General features: G+C 40.3%; 1 protein-coding gene across 3 annotated transcripts in view; it reads right to left on the reverse strand.

Moving 5' to 3' along the window:
* The window catches only part of PHACTR1 (phosphatase and actin regulator 1), a 262,086-nt gene that overhangs the window by 45,022 nt on the left and 190,589 nt on the right, over positions 1-26,475 (reverse strand). For 2 of the 3 annotated variants that reach the window (XM_010708344.3, XM_010708348.3), the window contains exons 3-7: positions 25,393-25,473; positions 18,654-18,839; positions 17,550-17,756; positions 8,596-8,929; positions 1,601-1,809 (exon numbers count right to left, since the gene is read on the reverse strand). In XM_010708344.3, the coding sequence (XP_010706646.1) occupies positions 1,601-1,809; positions 8,596-8,929; positions 17,550-17,756; positions 18,654-18,839; positions 25,393-25,473 (1,017 nt within the window). The remainder of the gene's footprint in view (positions 1-1,600; positions 1,810-8,595; positions 8,930-17,549; positions 17,757-18,653; positions 18,840-25,392; positions 25,474-26,475) is intronic. The other variant, XM_031552743.1, reaches the window with a different exon arrangement.

The raw sequence follows: 26,475 nt of genomic DNA on the forward strand, positions 1-26,475 counted from the left end.
CATGGCGCAAGCTTGCTTCCCTTGGTTTGCACCCAAAGGAGACTGAGCAGGGTAGAGAGGCACAAGCAGACCGCAAGCCCCTAAGAGGTTTTAGACTTTGTCAGGAGAATGCCAGATAATGCACTTCTGCTTTGCTTCTTCATTTAAGAAAAAGACTCTCATTTCACTTGCAAGGTAAGGTAAGATTCTGAGATGATGAAATATGCCTGTTTTAGAAACTTGTGTGTGCTTTAAAAATGCTGTGATTATACTGCTATTGGTTTTCAGGAGAAAAAAAATTAAATGGCCTGAAACTTCAGCTCAAACTGCAGGATGGCAAGACGTCCTTTGTGTCACCACAAAGTAAGGTATCTCATCTTCATGAGAGCCCTATGATGGCACACCCAGACGGCTGTTTTTCCCTTAGGTCAGAAACGGGGCAAAAGTCCCTCCAAACTGTAGTTGCAATACAGCTGTCAATTAACCTATTCATATCTGAGCCCAATTTGCCACTACTATGGACCACAGTAAACTGGAATAAAATCACACATAATCCAGCAGTGGCATTTTATATTCATGTTGTGCTGATACAAGCACCTCAACAGAGTGTAAGCCAGTATAGAACTGCCCACAGCAGTTAGATAGTTAGCACGGGGTATATAAATTTGATTCCCAGTTTGATTAACAATGATGCAAATATGAAATAACTCCAGAAAAATAAGTTATCTTCATGCAAAAACATTGTATGGTAAAATCAGATTCATTTTCTCTGTTATGTAAGATCAAGTCAAGAGTTCAGGTTTATAGATTAAAAAAACTAAAGAACAAAAACAGAACAGAGAAAAAAACTGGGATCTAAACACAAACCAACTTACTCCCACACATACTCTCACATTGTTTGCAAAGTAAAATGCATCAGAATGGAAAGCAGAACTGTGCTGCATTCTTGCGCAGAACAGAGCATCTGTATACCAATCATCTGCACAATTCTCTCTACCATCATAATCTAAATTGCACACTACAGGCTTTTTAAGTAGGTGTGCTGCTAGGAAGAAAATAAGATCCTCCCTCTCCCACTTTTTATTCATATCTTCCTGTATAGAAATTTCAAGACTATTTCCTCTAATCTTTGGACTGCATTTAGGGGTTTTATTCTCTGGTTATGATCCCTCTAGAAGCATGTGCGAACTTCTGATTTTGATGTGATTTAATACTGACAATGCTCATAAGATCTGATTATCTATCTGTGGCACTTTTGTAACCCTGCTGAGATGATCTTGACTTAAGCCAAAGTCAGTGCTTCTCTATACTACTGACACTTGGAATAGTGAGTCTGAAAGTCAGTTTGAAAGTAAACTAAGATAAAACAAAAAGGGTCATTTGAATTCTGTATGAGAACTACACATACAGGGATTCACATGGATTAGGGTAATCCATGTTTAAATTCATACTCCTCATTATTTTCGATTAATTTACAAAATATCCCCATGTAGTCAAGCCCTGAGAAAAGCAAAAGCCATGGTCAAGAAAGAAAATTCGCAGGCCGCGAGTTTCCTTTGTGTATCGAGAATTCAGAGGAAAACTTCATTAAATGAGAAAGGAAAAATGGAATGCATCTAACTTGTAAATAACGAGTTATCCTCATCTTCGTCTTCCTCTTCCTCCTCTTCCTGTCTTGGGTAGAGACAGGAAGAATCTTCATAGTCAGCTTCATGAGGCACATTTTCTTTATTGTCATCGCATTCGATCACAACAGTTGGCACTTGTCTCATGTCTGGAAGGCCTCCAGGTCCTGTTTTTGTAACATTGTCACCTGTGTGTAAACCAGAGCTGTTGGGAAAGAAAAACAAATAAATAAACTAAAAGGAAACAGTGCAATGGAAGACTGGGTTGCTTCTCTCACTGCTTTTAGTAATGGTCTTGCATCCCTTTTTGAGAAGAAACTAGAACAGAAATATCTACTATTTAGCTCTGCCTATGTGCTGATTTCAGTGTCCTTCAACAAGGATCACACTAATACAAGTAGTGAAATAGGAACATGAAGAGTTGAAGACTGAAGTCAAACATCACTCATGTTGCTTTTCTATCGTGAAATGAGAATGAGAGATCCGTAGGCAAAAATGATCATAGAATCACAAAATCATAGAGTCATAGAAAGGCCTGGGTTGAAAAGGACCACAATGATCATCTAGTTTCAAACCCTCTGCTACGTGCAGGATCGCCAACCACCAGACCAGGCTGCCCAGAGCCACATCCAGCCTGGCCTTGAATGTATCCCGGGATGGGGCATCCACAACCTCCTTGGGCAACCTGTTACAGTGTGTCACCTCTCTGAGTGAAAAACTTCCCCCTGGTGATGTCTGCTGAAGTTCATTCCTGACTGGGGAGAAACTGTTCTCCCTCCCAAGTCCCAGCTGAGACAACAAGTGCATGAAAGGTGACGAACATGTGCCTGTTGGACACTCTCTTTGCATCAAATTCTCATTTTACTTTGCACAAGAATTCAAGAGTGAAATCAAAAGTGCTGGCCAAGCTGCACTTGAAGCACTCAAATTTGGGAGTGACCTTACCAAGTGCTAAGAAGCCTCAGTTCTCTTCAGTACTACTCAGAGTACAAGAGGCATTCCGCATCTTGAAAAAAAAAAAAAGTTGTATTTTTCTCTTTAAATGATTTTCAGTGAAGTCAACTTGAAACATTTCTCTTTTTTTCTAATCTGAATTTAACGTAGACTCTCAAGTGGCTGCCAAATAACATCTCAGAGAATGTTATAAAAATGTACTTTCGGGTACATAATGCTAGGGCACAATGAGCTTAGGGATTAAGGAGAATAAAAGGCTTCAGATCCTGTGAGTAAACCGTACCATGTTGTTATCATTGTGTTCAGTTTCTAAGGAATCGTTTTGTTAATTGCAACATTTATTATCACAGACTAACCAAGAATAGCTTTACTGGATGGAAAAGAGGAACTCCATTTTCTTAGTAATATTCTATGTTTCACACCAAAATGCATGTAAAACTCACAAAAAGCTGGCTTGTGAATTTGTGTTAGACTTCAGTAAGTTTGACCTAAGATATTTTCAATGCAGCAGTAATATTAGAACTCACCAGGTGAATTCTCCTAATGACACACAAATGCATTACAGCCTTTAAAAATATTAACTCCCAAGGTAGTGCTACATTTAAAAAAAATTCAATTTACTAATTTCATTTGAAAAATAATTTTGCTATGTAACCCATTTTTTTGTAGCTCTTTAAAGAAGAAAAGCAGGAAATTCAGAAGCCTGGATTTTCAAGAGAAACTAGAATAGAGAAATTCTATTAATATTGCTAAAATAATGGTGACCACAACCACTGAATCATTAATTCACCTGATTTGAAAACAATACATTCACAGAGAATAAGTGCATGTTGGCTAAGTCCCTTCTGGAAACACAAATGAAAGCAGCAGAAAATAGTTCAGCACCCAGGAGCATTTGATGCTTCACTGCTCTGTGAAGGATGTATGTAGGTTACGGATTCATCCATATGTGCATAGGGCAGCAGATACCAAATGGCTCACCAATGTAGGTTACCAAGCAGGTATCAAATGGAAACAAGATTTACAAACTACCAAACTAGAGCTTTATTTGAACTACTGCTCTAGAAATAGAAGTCTACTCATCTCATTGTAATTTTTCTGAATCATCCATTTTCTTGCTAAAACTATTTTCTATTTTAAGTCCCTCATTTTTCCTAATGTTTTGTGTTTTTCTTGACTAAACTCGGCCTTCTTCACATCATTTTGACTAAGTCAGCTGTCTAAGCAAAGCTTGTGAATTACATGCATTATTGCAGTATGCTTAAGAAAGATGAACCAAGGTCACTGTGTAACTTCACTGCATATAAATTCCTCTGGTCATTAGCCAAAAAAAACATAGTCAGGTGGTCTACACCACCACATTTTTCATCATTATTTGTTGAAAAGCACATTGTTGTTTCAAACTGTCCATTTTAAATCAGCTTCATCTTTTGCCACAAAATTAGAGAACAGAGCCATAACTAAGCACGTACTTGTTTTAAAAAGATAAATGTATCTTAATGCATAGATTTGAATAATTCATAGCTGACTATGCACTTATTGTTGTATCATTTTTATGTGATCAAAATGGCAAAAATGTTACATTACTACAGCTTCCAATATTTCTAGTGAATCACAGAATCATAGAACGGCCTGGGTTGAAAAGGACCACAATGATCATCTAGTTTCAAACCCCTGCTATGTGCAGGGTCTCCAACCACCAGCCCAGGCTGCCCAGAGCCACATCCAGCCTGGCCTTGAATGCCTGGTAGGAAAATATATTCATGAAAAACCAGAATTTAGGTGTATAAGTGGCTCATGTTACAGAAAAAAAATGTAAATAGAAAAAAAAGTGAAATGTCTACTGTAAAATCTAGGGAAAAAGCACATGCTTCAACTCTGTCATTACAGTCTCTTAGATCTGGAATAAAGAGTTTCACTCTTACCAGCATGTTCTGATCCGTGGGACACTGTCCTGTACTTATCAGTTAAAACAAAAATTCAAATGACTGTATGTACATTTATACTGTTTGGGTATATGGGAGAGACAGAGAGAAGGAGGGCAGAGGTATAAATATTGTGTGTTTCTTTCCTTAGGTAATACTGAAGTTTAGACAAAAAGCACTTATTTTGACGAGCTTTATGGAAGATAAATGTTTTCTGAATCAAATACATTTTATAAGATTTACAAGACACTGTCAGGAATATTAAATGCATTTCATTCTGTGAACGTACAGTCTGAAGCTGAACTGTATGTCCCAGAGGAAATGGTCTCACAAACTGTCTTTTGGACAGCACAATTTTTTGCTTCTCTGTCATGGATTCAATTCCAGTCCAGGGTGAGATACAGACACTTAAGAGCTCCTCAGTATATGCACTGAGTCAGCTCCTATTTACAACAGTCCACAGAGTAATTGAAATCATTTCTTGTCTTACCAGTCAGATGAGGAATTCCATGGGCTTCAGGTCAAGAAACTACTAAGTTGGAGTTAAAGGCATATTACAATGGCATAAGAGGCTTTCTAAAGCTTCCCCTATTGCTACATTTTGCTGAGATTCTTTTGGGCACGGTCCTTCCTCTCAATTTCAGTTCAGTCAGGAGGATCAAGCTTTTGGTGGATGCTGGTTGCAGAAATTAATGGAGCTTCAGTATCTCTTAAAATGCATCACAGATTGGTAAAAAATGATGCCAGAATTGGCGACCTTGCACATAGCAGTGGGGTTGAAACTAGATGATCGTTGTGGTCCTTTCCAGCCCAGGCCATTCTATGATTCCATGACTCTATGATTTATGCTGAACACATATACTTTGGGTTGAAGCTGAAAGTTGTTTGCAGTAGGTAAAAATTACCAACAGAGGTTGCAGAAAAAAGGTTACATGGAAATCACACTTCTTTCTGTTTCTTCTTAATCTATCACAAATCTGGTAATTTATCAGGGAAAACGAAGGCACGCTGGCAGTGCAAATGATGTCTTAATAATCGTATTACAACAAATGACAGATTTCCCTTCTAAGAATAGTTTACAAATAGATGTTTTAAGTACCAGATTTTTTTTTGGAATCAAAAGTCTTAAGTGTGCAAATGAACCTAATGCTCTATAGTGTCTGCAATAAAACTGAATAAAAGATCTGGGAATTAACTGCAGTTTTAAGCAGCTAGAGGAAGAGAAGCTCAGTAGCTTTCTCAAGGTCAAACACAGCAAAATAACTTCTGGCTTTCTTTCTGGTACAGAGAGACAGCTCATTTTTCTTTGGCCAAAACTGTAGTGCATTGGCAAATCAAATATTGTTCTTCAGATGCTGCTAGGCTATCTGAATTCCAGAGACCCCATCTGACAAAAAAAAAAAAAAGAAAAAGAAACCCATCCAGATTGCTAGAAGGGGGTGTTTCACTCTTTCTTTCATCCTGTCACACTCACAGTCCTGGTTGAAGGAAGGATTATGAAGTATAAGATCAGTTTAGCAGACAAAATGTGGAATTGGTGTGTGTATCAATGGAATTTAAAAGAGTTGAGATTCTACTCTATCAGGAACAAAAAACCAGACACAGGGAAGAGAAAATAATTAATATAGGAAACAACTAAATAAATGGAGAGCAGGATACTAATCTGTATTTGTCTTTGAGATTCTCCTTTATTAAAGACAATAATCCCCCAAATCACCAGACTTGGAATCTCTATTAAATGGAGTAGAAAGGCTATTATTCTATCATGTAGGACTGTTTCAAGATGAAGACTGATCAGCAAAAACAAATGCCTCAAGATTGTTGGCCCAAGAGCAGTGACCCAGTAGTGTGTTATCTCAGAAGGAACAGTAAAGCTCTGGATGTCACTGTCTATCTCATGCATGCAACAGAAGGGAGCACATTACTGAATTTTAAAAAGAAGAAAGTAGATCTAGGATCTGTGCAGTTTTAAAAGGCTTTCAATATTTCTGGGCTGAAATGTCCAATGAGAGATATTGAAATATGATTTCCATTGGGTTCTATCCAGAGTTTATGCAATTAAGGGAAAAGAAGTACTGTCAGAAGCATTAGAAAAAAGCAGTATTTGGTACAACTAATCTCCCAAGTTAGATGTGTGTATCTTAAAAATCTGCACAGGCCACAGTCTTGCTTAGAAAAGCAAATGTCTATCAATACTATGAAATAACAATTGCTGTAGTAGAGGAAACAGTCATTTCCTATTTTCTCTCCTGTGAATAGAAACATTATTGATTTGTTTTGACAAGGTGAATAACTGAAGTACTCGATACTTTATTTCATGAATGAAATAACAGTTCATCACCCCAAAAGGCTACGAAAAACCAACTGCAATATCATGAACTAGGATTCATTTTAATTTTTAATGTGAAATATCAGTGCCACAACCTTTTTTACTCTCTTCTGCAGAGGGATGCAACTGCATCATATTAAGGCATGAATCCTCTCTTATTACATTATTAACAAGCAGTACAGCTTTGAATTCAAATTAATAGTTAAAACCAAACAACATAACCTTTAAATCAGTTAAGCATACTTGCAGACGTAAAGTTGATAGATGCCTAGAAATTGGAGCATTTGTTGCTGTGGGGCAACAGATGCCACAGTGAAGTCATACTCTGAGAGATTTCACTGTGCCTTTTGCACACAATGTGAGCCAGACTGTAAGGTCAATATCCAACCTGTGCTGGAGATGGCATTAGCAGAGCTGCCACAAAGGAGCCTCTGGGAGACACTTCTATCCTCTGCACTCAGTGCACCATGCTCTGGGTTGATGCATATGCATCTGACCAGCCCTGCTAGCATTGTGAGAGTAACTAGGTGGTCACTGGGCACAGGATGGTTTGTAGATGCTCTTTCTAATCCTTCTGCTACAGTTCTTTTATTGATGGGAACAGGATCTCCACCACTGTCCTTATAGTTTTCCCCCAGCAGAGAATTTTGTCAGGCTGCAGAAGCATTAGCCCCCTTGATCTAACTGCAGAGATCCTGGAAGTGAAATAAGCTGACAGAGGAGGACAGTCTCTGTTCCTCTATTTTTAGTGGCAGCAAGGAGAATCTGCCATCTCTAATAGAAATCCTTTTAACTGTGCAATATAATGAAGGTAATGTTATCACAAAGAGATATTGGGGCAAGTCATTAGGCATTTTGTCAGTCAGACCAAATATTTTAGCTTCCTGTATAACAGAAGGATGATCTGATGTGCCTAGAACAAGCTGGTTACAAAGCTAAACTTGTAACTAAATAGAATGTCATTTTTGGACTATCTTCTCTATTCTGCAACTTGCTCAATTTTCATCTAAAAGTCAAAATAATTTTTCCAAAGCTTGCTGATCTAGTAGTCTATGAGGACAGCTTGCATTTATGCAACATGCTTCTCTTATTCAGACCACTTGAAACAGCATTCAGAGATGCTCACAAGTGACAGTAATGAAAAACAGCCCCAAGGTGGGTAAGGCTCTTCTGATTAAATGTACAACCTTCCTCCAGATGCAAATGAATAAGAAGGGAGCTGCTGTGGAAAGGGTTAAATACTTAATTTAAAGTAACTGAAATAATTTAAATAGTGTATTAAAGCCCTGCTAAATGACTTGTACAAAGTTCTTAAAGGTTGTTTTGAGCTAATTGGTAATTCTAATCAGATGTCCTGGTTGAGTGGCACGTTTGGTTTTAATGCTCTTTTCTGAATCTTTCATTTCCTTTACTTGCTTTTTTTTTTCTTTTTCTAAGCAATCCTCCACATAACTGGAGCTGTGCAGTTATATACTCTACAGTATATACTGCAAACCAGACATGTTCTCTTAGCCTTTTCTACACTAGCAGTGTAACCTAGCAAGGATAGGGCAAAGGCTCAGGAAATTTGGTCTTTTTCATCTTTCTGCCACACAGTTCTCTAACAAGCCTGGAAAAGCTTGTCTCTGTTCCTCCAACAACGACTCTGCTCTGAAGGTGCTAGATCCCCAGAGAAGGGGCTTGATTCCAGAACTGTCAACATGACTCCGATGTTAATATTGACATTGAGGCTAGGAGGAAAACAGTGCACATTAATACATAATTTTAAAAGTTGATCCATTACCTTTCTAGTCTTTGCATGGTCATGGCTAGTGTTTTGTTCAGTTCCTCTATCATCCGGCACCCTGAAGGGTGTATGGGCAACGTGCTGGATCCAGAAGGCAGGTGCTGGCTGTGGCTGCCGTACTGGAGCTGGTGCTGGTGAGCTGCTAACTGGGATGGCAGGACAGTGTGATGGTGCTGAGTCAAAGGCTGCTGGGAGCTCTTCTGCGTGGAATAGGATGAGAGAGAGGAGAGGTCTGGCCCCCCTAAAGGCATGCAAATCATGACTTTCTTTGGAGGTAGTGGAGGTGACAGTTTAACTGGCATACAAGGCAGTTTCACAGGAGCGCCAGGATCTAGAACAGAAGAAAGAGAGGCCCTGGTGTTAATTTTCATGGCAGTGCCAAGGTGAGCAGGTACTGAGTTTGCTAATCAAGGCGGGTGTGTGCTACCCCTCCCTCATGTGACAGACAGCTCTGCATAGCTTTCATTCAGCACTGTCTTTTTTTAAAGATTGGTTGTTTTGCAGCAGATCTGAGTCTCATAAAAACATCCCAAGGTTGTACATGCCCCATAAGAAACATAGTAAGCAATGCTTAACAAGGCTTGTGGCACACTTCAATACCTTCAAGCACTAACCCCCCAAACTAGCCCTGAGAAGTAAGCACAACCTCTCCTACTCAACAGGCACTTAAACATGGAAAACAGTTTGGAGTCTGAAGTTATGGGATGACTCATCACCATCACTGCTGGAGTGAAAGCTCAGGCATATCTGACCCTTCTCAGCTACTGCAATGCAATTACTACAAGTCACCTCTCTTACAGCTTTGTAAGGTGCAAAAAATCTGGGGTCAAAAATTACATTAAAGGGCAAAAGAGAAATGAGACAGGGTTTGAATGTTAAATAGGAGTAAACTGGAAAAATAAAGGATACAGGAGGAGAAGATGGTAAAGGGTGTAAGATAGTTAGGATTAACACATTATTTTACCGAAGACTTGGCAGATACTTCTCTAATCTTAACCTTTTTAACTCCAGGCATATTCTTGAATAACAGAGTTGTTCTGTCAAGCAAAAACTCCCCTGTTTTCCATGGAAAGTCAAGGGAGGTCCATAAACAAACACCTCTGCCTGGACTAGGTTGCAGGATGCAGATTTTTGGAGCTGCGTAGTGAAAGGGTTTCAAAAGGGAGAAGAGATAATGGGAAGGCTTGGAGTTCCCAAAATGTGTGTGGGGAATGATCACAGAATATGCTAGCAGCAAAGAAAATGAGAGTAAATATATATATATTGTGAGCTGCAAGGCCAAGCCCTACATAGCATGGAATCCCACCCCAGACATTTGGCTCTGCAATGCTTTGCATGTTCCGTGGCTTCTTGTACCTTCAGTTCACACTTCTTGCTGTAAAACGGTAAAGGAATTGAAGGGTCAGAATCCTCTTATGGCCCAAGAAAGCTTGGCAGTAAGATGCTGCTTCCTCTAGTTTCAAATGACATCACTCTCCTGAGTAATATCTGATTTTTAAAGTCCTTTTCCAGATGGTTCTTTTTAGTGTTAACTACCCTTCTCTCTGATCTCTTTATCCTTCCCTCCCTATGGACTATCCTGGGCTTGCTTGTACTAGTATCCATATCTACTAGCCAGGGTGCACAAGGTCAATACCAAGACTTATAAGATCTAATGCTTCTTGAAAATGCTTAAGGACAGTAAGGTGGAAGAAGACCATGCATAACGCCAAGTTCATTCACGGTATTGGACTTTCCTTAGTGCTACTGTGGATGCTTTACTGCACCCACAGTTTCCACTTGATACTGATGTTACTCTAGAACAAAAAAGCCCACACAAACAGCAAGCCTTCCCTTTCTTCAACAGACCAGTGAGGAAAAGGGTGTGCAAAGATAAAACGGAGGCATGGACAGATAGTGGTCTTTCCAAATTGTAGAGTAGGATAGTTACAGATGTGAGAACCCAAGTCTTTCTGTTTTCAGTGCAATATCATATCATAGAATCACAGAATGGCTGAGGTTGGAGGGGACCTTAAAGATTACTCGGTTCCAACTTCCCTGAGATCTCCCCAGAGCCTTCTCTTCACCAAACTAAACAAGCCCAACTCCCTCAATCTTTCTTCATAGAAGAGATACTCCAGCCCTTCAGTCACCTTTGTGGCCCTCCTCTGAACCCACTCATACAGCTCTGCATTCCTTCCGTACTGGGGGCCCCAGGCGTGAACACAGTTCTCCAAATGGGTCTTCACTAGCACAGAGTAGAGGGAGACAAAACACCTCCCTCTCCCTGCTGGCTACTCCTGTTTCAGTGCAGCCCAGGATACTGTTGGTCTTCTGGGCTGTAAGTGCTGGCAGACTGCTGGCTCATGTCCAGCTCTTCATTCATCAGAACCGTTAAGTCCTTCTCCACACAGCTGTTCTCAATGAGTTCTTCTCCCAGTCTGTTCTCTTATTTGGGATTGCCTCAATCCAAGTGCAACATCTTGCACGTGGCCTTGTTAAACCTCATTAGATTCTCACGTGTCCACTTTTTGAGTATGTGCAGGTCCTTCTGGATAGCATCCCGCTTTTTGTCACCTGCACCACTCAGCTTAGTGTCATCAGCAAACTTGTGAAGGGTACACTCGAACCCACTATCTATGTCACTAATGAAGACGTTGACGAGCACTGATCCCAGGACGCACCCCTGGGGGACACCACTCGTGACTGGCCTCCACCTGGCAACAACCCTCTGCCTATGACCATCCAATCATATCTTTATCCACCAAACAGTACAACCTTCATGCCCATATCTCTCTAATTTAGAAATGATGATGTAGTGTGGAACTATGTAAAGGCCTTGCACAAGTCCAGGTAGGTGACATCAGTTGCCCTTCCTTTCTCCACAGATGCCATCACTCCAAAAAAAGGCCATTGAACTGGTCAGGCACAATCTGCCCCTGGTGAACCCAAGTTGGCTGTCTCAGATCACCTCCACATCTCGCATATGTCTTAACATCTCTTCCAGGAAGATTTGCTCTATGGTCTTCCCAAGCACAAACATGTGGCTCATTGGCCTTTAGTTCCATGGGTCTTCCTTTCTCCCTTTCTTGAGTATGGGAGTGATATTTCCCTCTTTCCAGTCACCAAGACTTTGTCTGACAGCCACAAACTTTGCCTGACAGACATGATATCTGCTCAATGTTGCCTCTCTTGAAAGCAAAAGTTCTGAAGGCTCCATCAAGGCTGAAATCTAACTCAGGGGACTGCCAAATGACAGGTTACTGTCCTCTCCACTAAAGCAGATTGTCTACTGTACAGTAGAAAAAAAAGACTTTCAAGATTTTCTTTGCGAGCACAAGCAGGTCAGGAAGTTACTGTGTTTTTCTTATACACATTAGTTGTGTATATCTTCTTTTTGTATTCTCCATAAAAGAACACATCTTCAATAGAAGATAAAAAAGAAAAGGGAGTAAATCATATAGAGCCCTGAGAGCATAAGGCTCCTAAGGGGTTTGTAGTAACAAAATGTGTTCATACATTTTGTGCTCCAGGCAATTTTACTTCAGGAGCTGGTCCTGAATTAGAAAGATTACCCTAAGATCTTCATTTTCACATCGAAAAGTGCAGATCTGCCTGTTAGTTTTGTATTCGTTTCTGCTGTCTATGCTCAATTAACATCTTCACCTGACAATGTCTGTGCCACGATACACCATTATTTTTTTACATGCTATACAGAGTGAATTCAAAAGAGATTCCAACTGCAGGTATCTCTTGCTTCCCCTCAGCCTCCTCTGCTCTGGGCTGAACGAACCAAAAGACTTCAGCTCTTCCTTATATGCCTTGGCCTCTAAACCCTTCCCCATCTTTGTAGCTCTTATATGGACTCTGTAATAGTTTTATGCCCTTCTCATACTGCGGCACCCACAATTGCCCCCAGTGCTCAAGGTGAGGCCATACAGCACAGAGCACAGTCGGACAACCCCTTCCCTCGCCCGGCTGGCAATGCTGAGCCTGATGCACCCCAGGATATGGTTAGCATTTTGGGCTGCTAATGTCTAAATGCAGCCTTGAAAGTGAACCAGAGGCATTAAATCCACTCGTCTACCGTCTAACTTCAGGAGAATTACATGTGCCTGTTAAAAAAAAAAGGCTAAAAGGAGAGTGACTGCAACAGAAGGAAAGTTTGATCCATTCACACATAAACATATCAATATGTCTTCACTGTCATCAGCAATGGTGACAAGCCCTGCACTGAAAATTAAACAGAGTGCACTGATTAGCAAGTGTTCTGAACAAATGGGACTTTGCTCAAATCATGGGTTCCAGGCATACTACTAGGAATGGCACTACCACTGTGGATTAAAGGACAGAATGACTTGTCCATTTTGCCTAAAAGCCTGAAAGAGACTGCATTTTACAGTTCTTTCTTTCATTAATTTCACAATATTTGTGATGTATGAAGCAGAGATAAAAATGCTTATTGTCTCCAGTATGGAATATCCATCAGACATTGACATTTGTAAATAAGTAGCTGGGTAGGAGAAATATGAGCAAGGAATCTGTGATAACGGTTTTCTCTGTAGAAGATTACTAGAGTTTTAAATCATTGCACAAAACACTAATGTGACGGAAGAGAAGCCAACTGTGTGAATCCAGGTGTGCAAGTCTGATTAATCTCCTTTGGATTAGATTCTTCATGTACACAGTAATGAGAAATTTTGCAAGATGTTGGTTCCCAATAGAGTTGTGACCACTCAAAACTGTACATGGTTAAGTAATAAGTGTGTCATAATTACGAAAGAGATGTTTAGGCATTAAAAGTTTTATGATAATCTAAAGACTCAATCCCAGCAGTTCAGTTAAATTTGGTCCCAGGTGATGATTTCAGCTCTTCCTTAATCTTCAATGAAATGAGGGGGCTGACACGTTGTCTTAAATGCCTGAGCACTGCATGTGGATATTGGAAAATGAAAATTGAAAGAAATTCTGCTCGTGAAGTTTCTCTAATAATGATCATATTTGAAAGTCAGGAGGAGCTCACTAGGAGGTAACCGGCCAACAGGAGATACAGAGCACTGAATTGACAGTTCAAAACAATTAAGAATTGCATTTTTCTGCTAGGTCTGCCCATCTTGTGCTAGGACGGAATCAAATAATGATTAAGAGAGGCATGCTGCTTTGATCCAACAGTGTAAAAAGTAGAGAGAGGCTGTGATGGCATTTCCACACCCAGTACTGTGACAGGGATGCTCTGTGCTGATGCAGCATTACCAAGAACATTGGGAGATGATGTGGAGAAAAATACCAAGCACCCTTCTGCAGCAGCAGAGGCATCCCTAGCAGTGACTGCTCTACAGTCTGCTCTTGGCCCCATCCCCATTCCCGCGTGGTTTCATCCCCTTCTTAAGGCACTTGGGCCTCGAGAAGAGTCATGCCATGGCTGTGTGATTTATATTTGCCACAGGCAATTATCTTCCTGTCATTTTAAAAATCAATTATTCATTTGTATTTTCCACAAAATCGTATGTGCTTTTACATGGTTTTATTTTAGGCCTGCTCTTTTATGTGCATTTCTTATCATGGAAAAGACCGATCTTTGCATTAGCACATGCTTTCAGAGGTGAAGATTGTTTCTTTGACATTTCTAAAACCTGTATTACATTATTTGACAAACCCTGCAAGTCAGTCTTCATACCATTATTGAAGAACTCTGGGGCAAGTTCTCAGCAAGAAGCATATCAGACACAAAGAAAACTCTTATTTCCTCAAGTTCTGTGTTTATTCATTCTTTTTTTTTTTTTGTCCTAACTATAGAATCATAGAATTTTTGAGTTGGGAAAGGACCCCTTAAAGTCCAACTTCCTTGCAATGAACACTGTAGGGACATTTATACCTACCTCAGGTTGCTCCTAGCCCTGTCCAGCCTGACCTTGAATGTCTCTGTCTGCCACTTCTCTGGACAACCTGTTCCAGTGCCTCACAACCTTCACTGTAAAAAACTTCTTACTTATACCCAATCTAAATTGCCTCTCTTTTAGTTTGAAACCATTTCTCCTTGTCCTTTTACAACAGATGCCACTAAAGAGTGTCTCCTTCTTTCTTACAGCCCCTCTTTAGATACTGAAATGCCGCTCTCAGGTCTCCCCAGAGCCTTCTCTTCTCCAAGCTGAACAGCCCCAGCTCACTCAGTCTGCACTTGCAGGGGAGGCGTTCCACCCATTCGATCATTTTTGTGGCCTTCCTCTGGATCACTTCAGCAGGTCCACATCTCTTCTGTACTCCACATCCAGTCCCAGAACTCCAGGTGAGGCCTCACCAGCACAAAGTAGAGGGGTATGATCACCTCCCTCAACCTGCTGGCCATGCTTCTTCTGATGCAGCCCTGATACAGCTGGCTTTCTGCATTATGAGGGAACACTGCTGGCTCATGTCCAACTTGCCATCTACCAGACTTTTTCAGCAGGGCTATGCTCTCTCCTTCCTTCCCCCAGCTTGTACCGATAGTGGGAGTTGCTGCAAACCTAGTGCAAGACCTCACATTTAGATTTCATGAGGTCCACTGCTAGAGCCTGGGCCCACTACTTGGGCCTGCCTGGGTCTCTCTGAATAGCATCCTGTCCCTCAGGCATGTTGACCACACCACACATCCTGGTGTCACCTGCAAACCTTCAGATGTCACTGTCATTGATGAAGAAGTTAAAGAGTATTGGTCCCAGATCTGACCCCAAAGGGACATCATTTTACTGATTTTATACCTTTAGTGATTTTATAACATATGTTCCCATTTACATTTGTTAAAAACACATTTACATATGCATAAATAGTTATGCATATACACGCATTTGCATACATACATACAAACATGTTAAGACTGAACCTGAGGCATTTCTGACTGAAATGTGTTTCATCACAAGATCACATTTTCCCTTGCACTCTTGTTGAACAGAGATAGCTAACAGGCCACTAACCACTGTTCCTTCCTACCAGTCATGATCAGAATCTCTTAATCTTTCCTTCAATATTCTCAAAAAATATTTAATAGGGAAATGGGTGTATAATGAGAACAATCCTCACCTCGAATGCCAGGATTCAGATTTTACCTGTTTTCCCATACACAAGCTGAGGATGTCTCTAGGGTTATTAGTAAAAAGAATAGCCTTAATTCTGCTTCTCACTGATGAGGGTGCTTCATTAGGATTGACTGCTCATTTCCAAAAATTATGCATGGCTAATATGATTACCACTGGAGAACACAAGGAGCTGAACAAACACATCCTTAGACCATGAATGTAAATGGATCCTTAAGAATAAGCTTAATGCGTTTATTTATAAAGTGTGTACAAATGAAGCTTTCTGTTCTAGCAGGAATACCTTAACCAAATCTGAATCTCAGCTCTTTTCTCCTGCATGTACAACTGTCTGTCCATATGCACATATAAGAGATCAGTTATGATTGAATGAGAGATGAGTAAAGGCTACCATGAACTAAGAGAAGTCACAGTTATATTTCACTTTAATTGGAAAGTCATCACCATCAAGCAATTGATTTATGCTTGAGACCAATTCTACTTCACACAAAATTTCCAGCTGCAAAAAAAACCCAAACCATCAGAAGCACCCATCCTGCAATGCTTCTGCTATCTTCCATGAAAGGAAGGCTTATGAATGATGAGTACTTAGTACCAGAGGTTTTTCCTACACCTTATTTTTTTATCTACACTATTCCTTTTTAATTTTTATTATTTTTAAATATTTTCTTCATGTTGGCCTCATTTTTGAGCCGCTTTTTGTAATTAGAATGAAGTGGAAGGTAATAGGAAGCTGTCACTTTCCTCACCTGAAGCCATTAATACTGCTACCTGGCTTTCCAGGCTGCAGAAATGCCCATTTGGTTTGTAGTATAAGGCAATTATGTATAGATTTTGGCAGGCAAGAAAGCAAAAAGATTCCACATAAAATGAACAAAAACTACACTGAACAAAAATGTGTAGCCATCCAAACAGAAACATGAAGAGACCACATACAGTTATGAGAGAAAACCAGAACATGTTCTTCCCTAATGAGTTCTTTCCTGATATTTTTCTTAACCTACATAAAACAAGTATTAAATTCCAGGAAAAATAGTACCTTGTATATATTAATAAAGACTGAACATTTTTCACATTAGCCCTGAAAAGGCTGGAGTAGCGTTAACACCAGAAGAGCAACCCAGTGAGAACACCAGGAGCTGCCCCGCTACACAGATGAACCACATCTCATCTTGAGCTTGGGATTTCAAGGCGCTACATCCTGGGAAGTGGCTGAAACTATGAGCAGACTGTTCAAAAGATGCAAGCAAGAACTTAAGGAACCTTTTTTTTCTGTGTAAATGAAATAATTCTCTGTTTCAGTGGCCTAAATGACAGACAGAAGAGTGGAGTCCAGAGGAAGCAGGTGGCAGGAACTGTGAGCAGGGAGTCAAAATGGCAAGAAGCCATGGGATAGTACAGCCTGTGTAAGGACAGGGGGGCAAGTGAAAGAGAAACAGGGAAAAATGTAGGGTGTGTGCAGTGGGACCAGCCCAGATGGTGGTTGAGGGGAGAAGTGACAAAGAGCAATAGCAGCAAGCAAAATTCTCCTCTCAACCCCAATGCCCCTTATGATTAAAGGCATTTAAAGATATCTAGTGTTTTCCTGATATTTCCTTTCCCATCGATGCACATTCTGTTATTCTTGTGGCAATGGTACATCTTGATAAAAAAGAGTGAAGGAAATGCTGTGCTGGCATTAGGTAATTATGTCTGAGAGCGGAAAGTCCTGAAGCAATCCTGATGAATGCAGCCTGAAAATGCTTTGTGATACCTGCCCTATGTACAACACACATACATTACCAGTACACACAACAACATGGATGAACATCTTTACAGAAGGACACAGAGCACCTTGCTATAAGGGCAGGCTTTTCCTATAAGGGAAATGGTAATGCTGAGGGTCTAGGAACACCAACTTACCAGTTAAGTGGCTGGCAATCCTGGCAATAGGTTTAGGAGGCAGGGCAGGGGGCTGTTTGAGGAGGGACAACTGTTTCACTGGGGTGTCCTCATGGTCTCCAGGGAAAACAGCAGATTTTTTGGGGGGAAGTAGCAGGACTGGCTTAGCTGTAGGATCTTGGGACAGGAGGACTCCAGATTCATTGGATGTGGGGCTCTCTTCAGACACTGGAGGACACAACCACATCATAGACGCAACAACGTTACGAGCAAAGCAGTAGCGGATACAGCCGTCGTAGAATGTGAAAAGCAGAGCAAGAATGCAGGTTAAGACTAATAGATTTCACTCAAACATTGTATAACACAGAAAGAAGGAAAGAAAGAAAAAGAGTAACACACATCTACACAACAGCTGAATTTCCCATTACCTCTGACAGAAGTCAGCTCCCTTATGCCAGCCTGGGACGTATTCCCACATGTTGAATACAAATAAAAATGTTTCAAATGTCACATCCTGGATGGTCTGTCACCACAGCTTGCTCAGGACCTTATATGTTAGCGGGTGGTCTTTAGATTTATACAAGAACTGTAAAAGCACCTAACAAGGGCTATTCCATTTCAAAGAGGTCACGTAGTTCACCTGATCGCAGATGGGCACTTTTGCTAGTCACTTTTCCTCACCTGACCTTCATCCACGACTCTCAGTGCTACACAGAATGAGTGGTTAACTTAGATGTACAGATTGTTGTGTCTCTTCATAGATTGAGGACGAAGCTTAGATAGCCTCATCTAGGGCAGCGCAGCTGGCTGCTAATTACTGAAAGTTGTATGATGTAAATGTCACCCAACACCACATGGCGAGAAAAGGACAAGACCTACCCCAGGGTTTAAAAATATTGTCAGACCTCTTGAGCTCATTGGCACACCTGAGAAGTAGCAGGAGAGAAATCCACAGCTATAAGTTCACAAAATGCAAAGACTTTGCTTTACTTGCTGACCTGTGCAGAAGCAGCAGTTACTGCTGTGCTGAGAGAGCAAAAATTTTTTTATGGAGCACTCAATGATAATCTATTTGCTATCATCTCCTTCTCCACCAGAAGACCTTGGTCTTCAACGAGATGTTACCTGTCCCATCCATGATCTCTGTGGTTGGGAGCACCTCGTATGAGCAGGGTTCCCCAGGTGCTGAGCCTGACTCCAGTTCTGCTAGGGCTGGCAGGGATACCTGGCTGGAACTCAGCACTTGTCCAGAGCCCAGAGGCTGCCCGTTCTCCAAAGCTCCTTCTTCATTTGGTATGGAGAGCTCTCCATCTGTTAATATTTGGAAGAAAACAAAATGATAACAGAAGACACATAAATAAGATGCTGAAAGAATTTAAAGTGAATCCTGCTAACAGTAATATATTGTTTGTGAGTGAGAAACCTGAACTAAGCCACTGTATGTATGTAGAAGACAGTGATAACAATCAAAACAATATGGTTCGGATCTCAAGAATACGACTTACGTTGAATAATTTTTGAATATATCTGACTGACGTTCTGTCTGTAACAGTTTCACAGAAGTGTGACAGCATTTCATTTGCCTGACAGGGTTGTTATGTGATATGATATGTGATGTATGAATTATGTATTATGATATGTGGTCTAAGCTGGATGGCTCCCAGTCACCTTTCATCTGATAGAGTGAAAAAATCTGTTTTTCCCTCTGTCTCCACTTAAGCTGCGAACTGAGAAATGAGAATGGACTGGAACTGAAGCTATCAAACTTTTTTCTTTAAAAAACCAAACACAACAATACATGATTTACATTTTAATAATAATAACAGTAACAAATATTATTCCCTTCCAGCATTTTTTACACTATTAGGGTCACAAACAAAATCACAGACATATGCCACTCTTTTATGTACTAATAAAACTACTGTAGTTTTCCAGCACGACCAAGAGTATAAGTAATGGAAAGAAAAATTTCTATACTTGCCTGGTGAAGGTCTTGATATTAAGATAAAGCAGATTACATTTTAGAAGTCTTTTTTTTTTTTAAGTCACTATTAATAACTTATCAATTTGAGCAAACATTTCTGGATCAGCAATTGTTAGTTGTTTTACTATCAAATACCACTTCACATTAGAAATAATATAAAACAGAAGGGTGGGATCAGCTCATTCCCCACAGCATCAACCTACATGATTTTTATATCAGAACTTGTTATGCACAGCCCTCTGGTACCTAGAGGCAAAGACTACACAGATATCTCAATTACAATTTTATGAAGTGTTCTGCCATTATGAGTGGAAGCCTGAAAATATAACCAGAATGTGACCTGTAAAGCAGAAAGCCCAGCAGGCAGGTAAAGAGAGCCTAGTGTTACCACACATTCAAATTATCATTTTTTTAAATCAAATTCAGAATACCCAGATCTAGTTCTTGATTTTGGGGCAACTGTGACTAGCCATATTATTGCTCACTGTACCAGAGATGTACATCATTCAAGTGAGCACACATTTTCCCCTCACAGGGATAAGATGTGCATAACGCTTTGGAAAAAAACACTGAAGAGATAAGTTTCACTTAGATGTCAAGACACTGCAATTAACAAGTCTGGAAAGAAATCAGATTATTTTCTGACTTGTAAAGTTTCTGTATAACATGTAAAGATGAAATAGCAAGGTCTTGACATTCTTGGCTATCTTGCAGTGTTTTTGAAGAACGAGAGTTTTTACTGTGTACTGTTACATCATAGCTGACTGAAATTCTACCTGTAGCTTTCAGAGCAATCAACTGAGCTGGCAAAAGGTGGCAACATAAATCAAAACTGAAGGTTTCAGCCAACTGTTCACAGCACAGCTTCACTGTAGGTGCTTCGGTCATTCAATACAAATCATTTTATTTCCCTAGACAGCAAAGATCAAACAACAGTTCAGCCAACATTTAAGCTGAATGTTTTTTTGACTTAGCTGTTTCAGTGGAAATACTATATATCCTGTTCTTGATTTGTCTCCCTTTTATAAACACTCCTTCATGGTGCTCAGGAAAAGGCTGCTGTTATCTCAGATGTATGGTTTCATGAAAGACCATAACTATTTACTGAGCAGAATAACTGCTTTTTGAACTAAAGACAGTGATTATATCCATCAGTTTTTACTAATTTCGGCACAGGTCTAAATTTAACTTTATTATTCTTACCTAAGAGAAAGATTTTTTCTTTAAGGATATCTACATATTTTAATGAAGTGAGATGCCAATTGTAACATGTTGATCTTACAGTCTTAAATGCACTTTGCACTTCTCAAGGTATATTCAGCATGGCTGAGAAGAAGCAAAACGTGAGATAAAGTTTTGACTTTCATTTTTCAACATAATAACAAGCACGACAGTTCTCTGTACTGACAGCATAACCTATTTTAATCTTCCCTCCAAATATCTCTAATCTTCATCTAGACTCTAAAAATCATCCTCAGATTTGACTGAAATGATCAGACATGACACAGAATCATGACTGAAACATATACCCTAATTTTGAGCTGGCTTAAAGCTACAAAGGAAGCTGCTAAAACACAGAAAACAGATCAAACACAGATAAAATCATCATTCGTAGAGTGAAGAATCTCTCAGTGTGAATTAATCCTGGATCAGAGGCATGCTTGACAATCAGATATAAACGGCAAATTAATTGCTATTTTTAAAGCACTAAAAGCTATGTTAGTTAGCTGACATACAAATGAAAAGAATTCTAGTAATGCAATTATGATATATATGGATGAATCAATTAGTCTTAAGGAACTGAATAAGAGTTTAAACTTAATTTTGCACATTGATAACATAATCTTTTGTTCTCATGCTTGCTGAATCCTTTGCTGCATTTTCTCAGAGCCTGCTGTTTCTAACTGGAAAAAGACTGTCCCTAAATGCATGAGGTTTTTTGATAAAGCAGGCGGAGTGTGAGTCAGTTTGATCTGGAAGGGACTAAAGTGAACAACATGAACTCTGCAGCAAAATGAGCATGTGAAGGATGCTGCCCTGCTGATCCTGCTTCCTGCCATGGAAGCAGCAGAACCTCAGAGAAAATTCTCCGATGCAGAAAACTCTACCCAGACTTGTTGGTTCACCTTTGCATATGAGAAGAACAATATGGAGTGAAGGCTCAGAAATGTGAGATGATATGTTCAAAAGAGGTCGACCTGGGAGCTTGTTTGGCCTAGCAGCTAGACTGCTCATCCAGCACCAGTCTTATCTACTGAAGGATGAGGGTTTGAACTCTCAGCTCAGTGTAATTCTTAGACTATCACAAGTTCATGAGGCCAGATGGAATCTACTCCAGGGTACTGAAGGAACTGGCAAAAGCGCTTGACAAACAACATTTCATCATTTATCAACAGACCTCGTCAACTGGGAAGCTCCCAGGTGATCGGAGAACTGTCAGTGTGACGCCCATTTACAAGAAGGGTCATAAGGAGGATCTGGGGAATGATGGGCCTGTCAACCTGACCTTGGTATCAGGGAAGTTTATGGAGCAGATCACCTTGGCCAAGAAGGCCAAGAGCATACTGGTTTGTATCAGTAATACAATGGCACCAGTCAGTAATGGTCAGTAATGCCACTAGTGAAGAAACTGTCCTCCTGTACTCAGCACTGGTGAGGCTGTACCCTGATCTGTGTTCAGTATTGAGCCCCTCACTACAAGAAAGACATCGAGGCCCTGGAGTGTGCCCAGAGAAGGGCAGTGAAGCTGAGAAGGGTCTGGAACACAAGTCTTATGAGGAGCAGCTGAGGGAACTGGGATTGCTTAGTCTGGAGAAGAGGAGGCTCAGGAGAGACCCTATAGCTCTATACAGCGACCTGAAAGAATATTGTAGAGAGGTGGAGGTTGATCTCTTCTGTCAGGTAACTAGAGATAGGATGAGAGGGAACAGCCTCAAATTGTGCTGTGGAGGTTCAGGTTGAATATTAGGAAAAAAAATATTTTCAGAAAGAGTGATCAAACATTGAAACAGGCTTCCCTGGGGAGCAGTGCAGTTACCATCCCCGTAGATGTTCACGGAACATGTAGATGTGGCACAGGTTAGTGGATGAGACGAAAGGAGGTCTTTTCCAGCCTTTATGATTCTGTGATTCTATGATTAAGCATGATTTGTACTCAGGAACTCATTAACCAGATTCACTTTTGGGTACTTGTCGAAAATGACTTAGTGTGAAGCAGCCCAATTTGCATGTGGACAGTGCCTAGCTAGTACAGACCAGTCTTTTTGTTGTTTCATTTCTTTGGAGCTCTGCCTACCTTATCACCATATCTTTTGATTCTGAACACCTTGCAATAGAGAACTTCTCGTATGACTGAACAATGTCAAGCTCATGAGCTCCTTCCACAGATAAATGACCAAGGAAATGAAAATGATACGGAGAATTCTACATCCCATGTTACTTTCTATTTTCAGTTGTCTTCTTCAGTACTGGCCTGCTTTCAAGTAAGAACAGCTAGGAAATTATTCTTGATGGTGAAGGGTAGGAAGGGTGGGGCACATCCATGCCGAGGCGATGCAACACTGAGCTCTGTTATTTATGGTTCACAGAACATTTTCAAATCCTGACAGGATATAGGTAATTTGAAATATAGGTTTTAAAACCTCATTTTGTTCAGATGGACAGTACAAAAATACGAAGATGAAGATCACCCCTGAGGAATCATTGCATTATTATCTCTGAAGCAAATGATCAGTATACACATTCAGAGATTTCCCACTACAGGAAAACCTGTTTATGTTCAGATTAAAGAAGAGGTATCAAAATACTACCAGTCTGTTTAATTCTTTGACTGGTATCGTAGCACACTGGGCAACTCTATAGACAGTCGCTTTTGAAATGGTTACGGTTTGATGTTAAAATCAAAGCTATTCATCTTTGTGTTTGAGCTCTTGGCTCTGCCAGTCCACAAACTATTAGAACAAAAGGTATCTAATCAGATACTTCTTCAATGTACTGTTTTTCTAAAAGTACACTGTATTTGAAATAAAGACTTTGCCTACATTTTCAGAAGATTCAAGTTACAGAACCTATAAAAGAACGAAAAGTTATTTGGGCATGAGTCTGGACCTTGCCAAGAAATGAGCTCCCTGCACTTCAGTCTGGAGTGGTTTCACTTCAACAGTTTAAGTACGAGGGTCACCAAAATAATAAAATCATTTATTGTTTCCCAAAAATAGCAGCCGGAATGCAGTGACTCTCCTATGTGTGAACACTGTGATTTACTGCGCTCTGTTAGCTCTCACCTGCTGGATCACACAGTCACCTGAAAAGCCAGCAAATCCCAAAGCAAACTAGTCAGAGTGTCACTCTACACAACAGGAGAACAAACTGGCTGTCTCATTCTGGTTTTCTTCAGCATGGATGATAAAATAACACTAAGTGCACTGCAGTTCCAGAATTTCTGTTCTTATGTCAGTCTATCTGTATAGTTTCCTATATAGTTTCCTCGTACTGGAAATAGGAAAAGGCAGCATGTATTTCATACTAGATCTGAAAAGGTGAAAAATGACTACAAAGAGGAGATTTTTTGTTTGTTTTCATGATGAGGACCTCCAGACAACATAATGCCTGCTTCACCAGGCAACAAAGAAGATTACAGACTGCTGCAGCCCTTTGCAGGAGAGAAGGGAGAATTTCCCAGAGTTTCAAGGCAGAGAACAGGATCAAGTTGCACAGGAGAGATTTTATTAAGGATGCCTTTAAGTGAGTGTAGGGATGACCAGAAGCTGACTTCCAAGCTCCCCAGGGTGCTGAACTGGGAGCCTTGCTGGCAATGGAGACACCTGGCTGCATATTCAATCTAAGTTACTGTCCAGAAAGTGCGAAAACCAAGGCATCAAGAAGGGAAAATCTTTTGTCAGTTGTGGTTTCTACTCTGCACTTGCATCTAGGATGACTTTCAAGATATCTAGCCATAGTAAGAGCTCAGGCACCCTCAAAAGATTAAAAAGCATCTAGAATAGGTAACAGATGAAAACCATAGAAAGCAATCGCAAGCTGCACATTGATTTTGTTTGGGTTAGTAAATTCTTACATCATCTCTTCTTTCCCAACAAGCTAGATCAAAGTAGATTTAAATGGTCCAGATTTTATAAGATAGATCCTACTTAGAAAAACTCTGGAAGTTTATAACTTCAATTGACTTTTACCAGGTTTTGTTGTGGTATTGTTAAACACTTCTAGACTTGGAATTAATGAGGCATCAAAGCACATACCTAAGTTCTATTGAAATTAAAATGCAACCTTGGCATGCCAATACAGTTTGCTTAATTAGTTGCCTTAGTTACTGACAAGAGAAGCAGCAAACAAACAAAAGCTGGAGTTAAGTACTCACAAATATGTAATAGATATCAATTATTCGTTATGCTACCTATGTAAAATAATGGTGTTTTGCATAAGTAATACATCACCAACTCAACAAATGAATGGTTCTGAATGGGGAAATGTTATTATTACGTATTCTGAGTTGTTTCAAGTGTTCTATGCTCATCACACAATCCCAAACCTTAGAAACATTTCTCTTCTCCACAACCATTAATCCTACAGTGACTCAACCAGAGATAATAAATGCATGCATAGATCCATTCCATCTCCCCTCAGTAGGAATGCCTTGTGTTTTGCAGCAGGTGACTACTGCACAATGTTGTGATTTATATTTTTACTGCTTTACATTTCTGATTACAAGTTTATTTGCAAGATCCACAAGAGATGTTTGAAGACCTTCTTCTGTACGGTTCTGACATTCCAGATGGTACTGCCAGTTCTCAATGTTATGACAAAGTGAGATCTGTCCATAAAACTATATGGACAATTTAACATTGTGAAAAGAAGAACGCTTACCTTTATCAAAAATTTCCTTTAGCACTCCTCGTTTTATAAGCTCCTCTCTGCTTTGCCTCATTGATATCTTTCTTTCCAAAGCTGAAAGCAAAAGAGAGGGGGATTATTAACAGAAAAGAAAGGAAATGTTTCAAAATGCTTCTTCTCCACTCACAATCAGTGGCAAACGAGTGTGTCAAAAGCCCACAGAAACTCCTTGGTCTTGAAGTAAGGCTGATTTTGAGAGAAATGTCTATAGACTGACTCATTTGAGGGAATGTCTCAATTGCCATTTCCCAATTTGGATACGTGACCCAAACGTTTCTTGTAAAGAGCGAACAAAAAAATAATGCAAAAGCTAGAGAAGGAAAGGTAAAAAAGAAGGTAATGTGAAAGATCATGGAGGAAGACATGGCTGTGGATTGTCCTCTGGCCATGGAAGAGGACTGGCACTGCTGGTGCCCTGAAGACAAGGTTAGTTTGCTACTAACTCCAATGAGAGTAGAACAAGGCGTTCGGAATAGTGCCAAAAATGAGCTGTTTAATGGAGTCTTCTCCCTGGAGGGATGTTTTCCCCAAAATAAGTACAAACAAATGACACTCCATGACAGTAATTTAACACCAGATCTCAACAGCCTGCGTCCTGTATTTGCTGCATGGAGACTGTGGTCACCGGGGCAGCAAGACGACAGATAGAAATTTCATGTTTGTTTAGTTCAGCAGTAATTAAAACAATGTCCAATTAACCAAAACATCACAAAGGACATGGATTCAGGCAAACTGCTGAAAGGCAGCAAGCAAGGGGCACAAGAAGTGATGTGCAGGAGGGGCTGTGACTGTGCGCGCTCTCTGAGAAACAGGCTCATGCTTGCCAAAAAAGAGGCACAGTTAAGGGCGAATTGCTTCTGCCATATGCTCCCCTATCAGACACAGCGCAGATGCACACACAGATGAACTGGGACTTTGCTTCTTCAGTCTGCCCAAGGCAGATTTAAAGCAAAAGGGGCTCCAAAACACTCTGCCCCTGAAAACATGAGGATGTAACCTTTTCCGGCGCTGCTGGCTGTACTCTGTTCCCAGAGGAACACAATATACTTGGTGAAT

The sequence above is a fragment of the Meleagris gallopavo genome, chromosome 3 (genome assembly GCF_000146605.3).
Source record: "Meleagris gallopavo isolate NT-WF06-2002-E0010 breed Aviagen turkey brand Nicholas breeding stock chromosome 3, Turkey_5.1, whole genome shotgun sequence".
Classification (NCBI taxonomy): domain Eukaryota; kingdom Metazoa; phylum Chordata; class Aves; order Galliformes; family Phasianidae; genus Meleagris; species Meleagris gallopavo.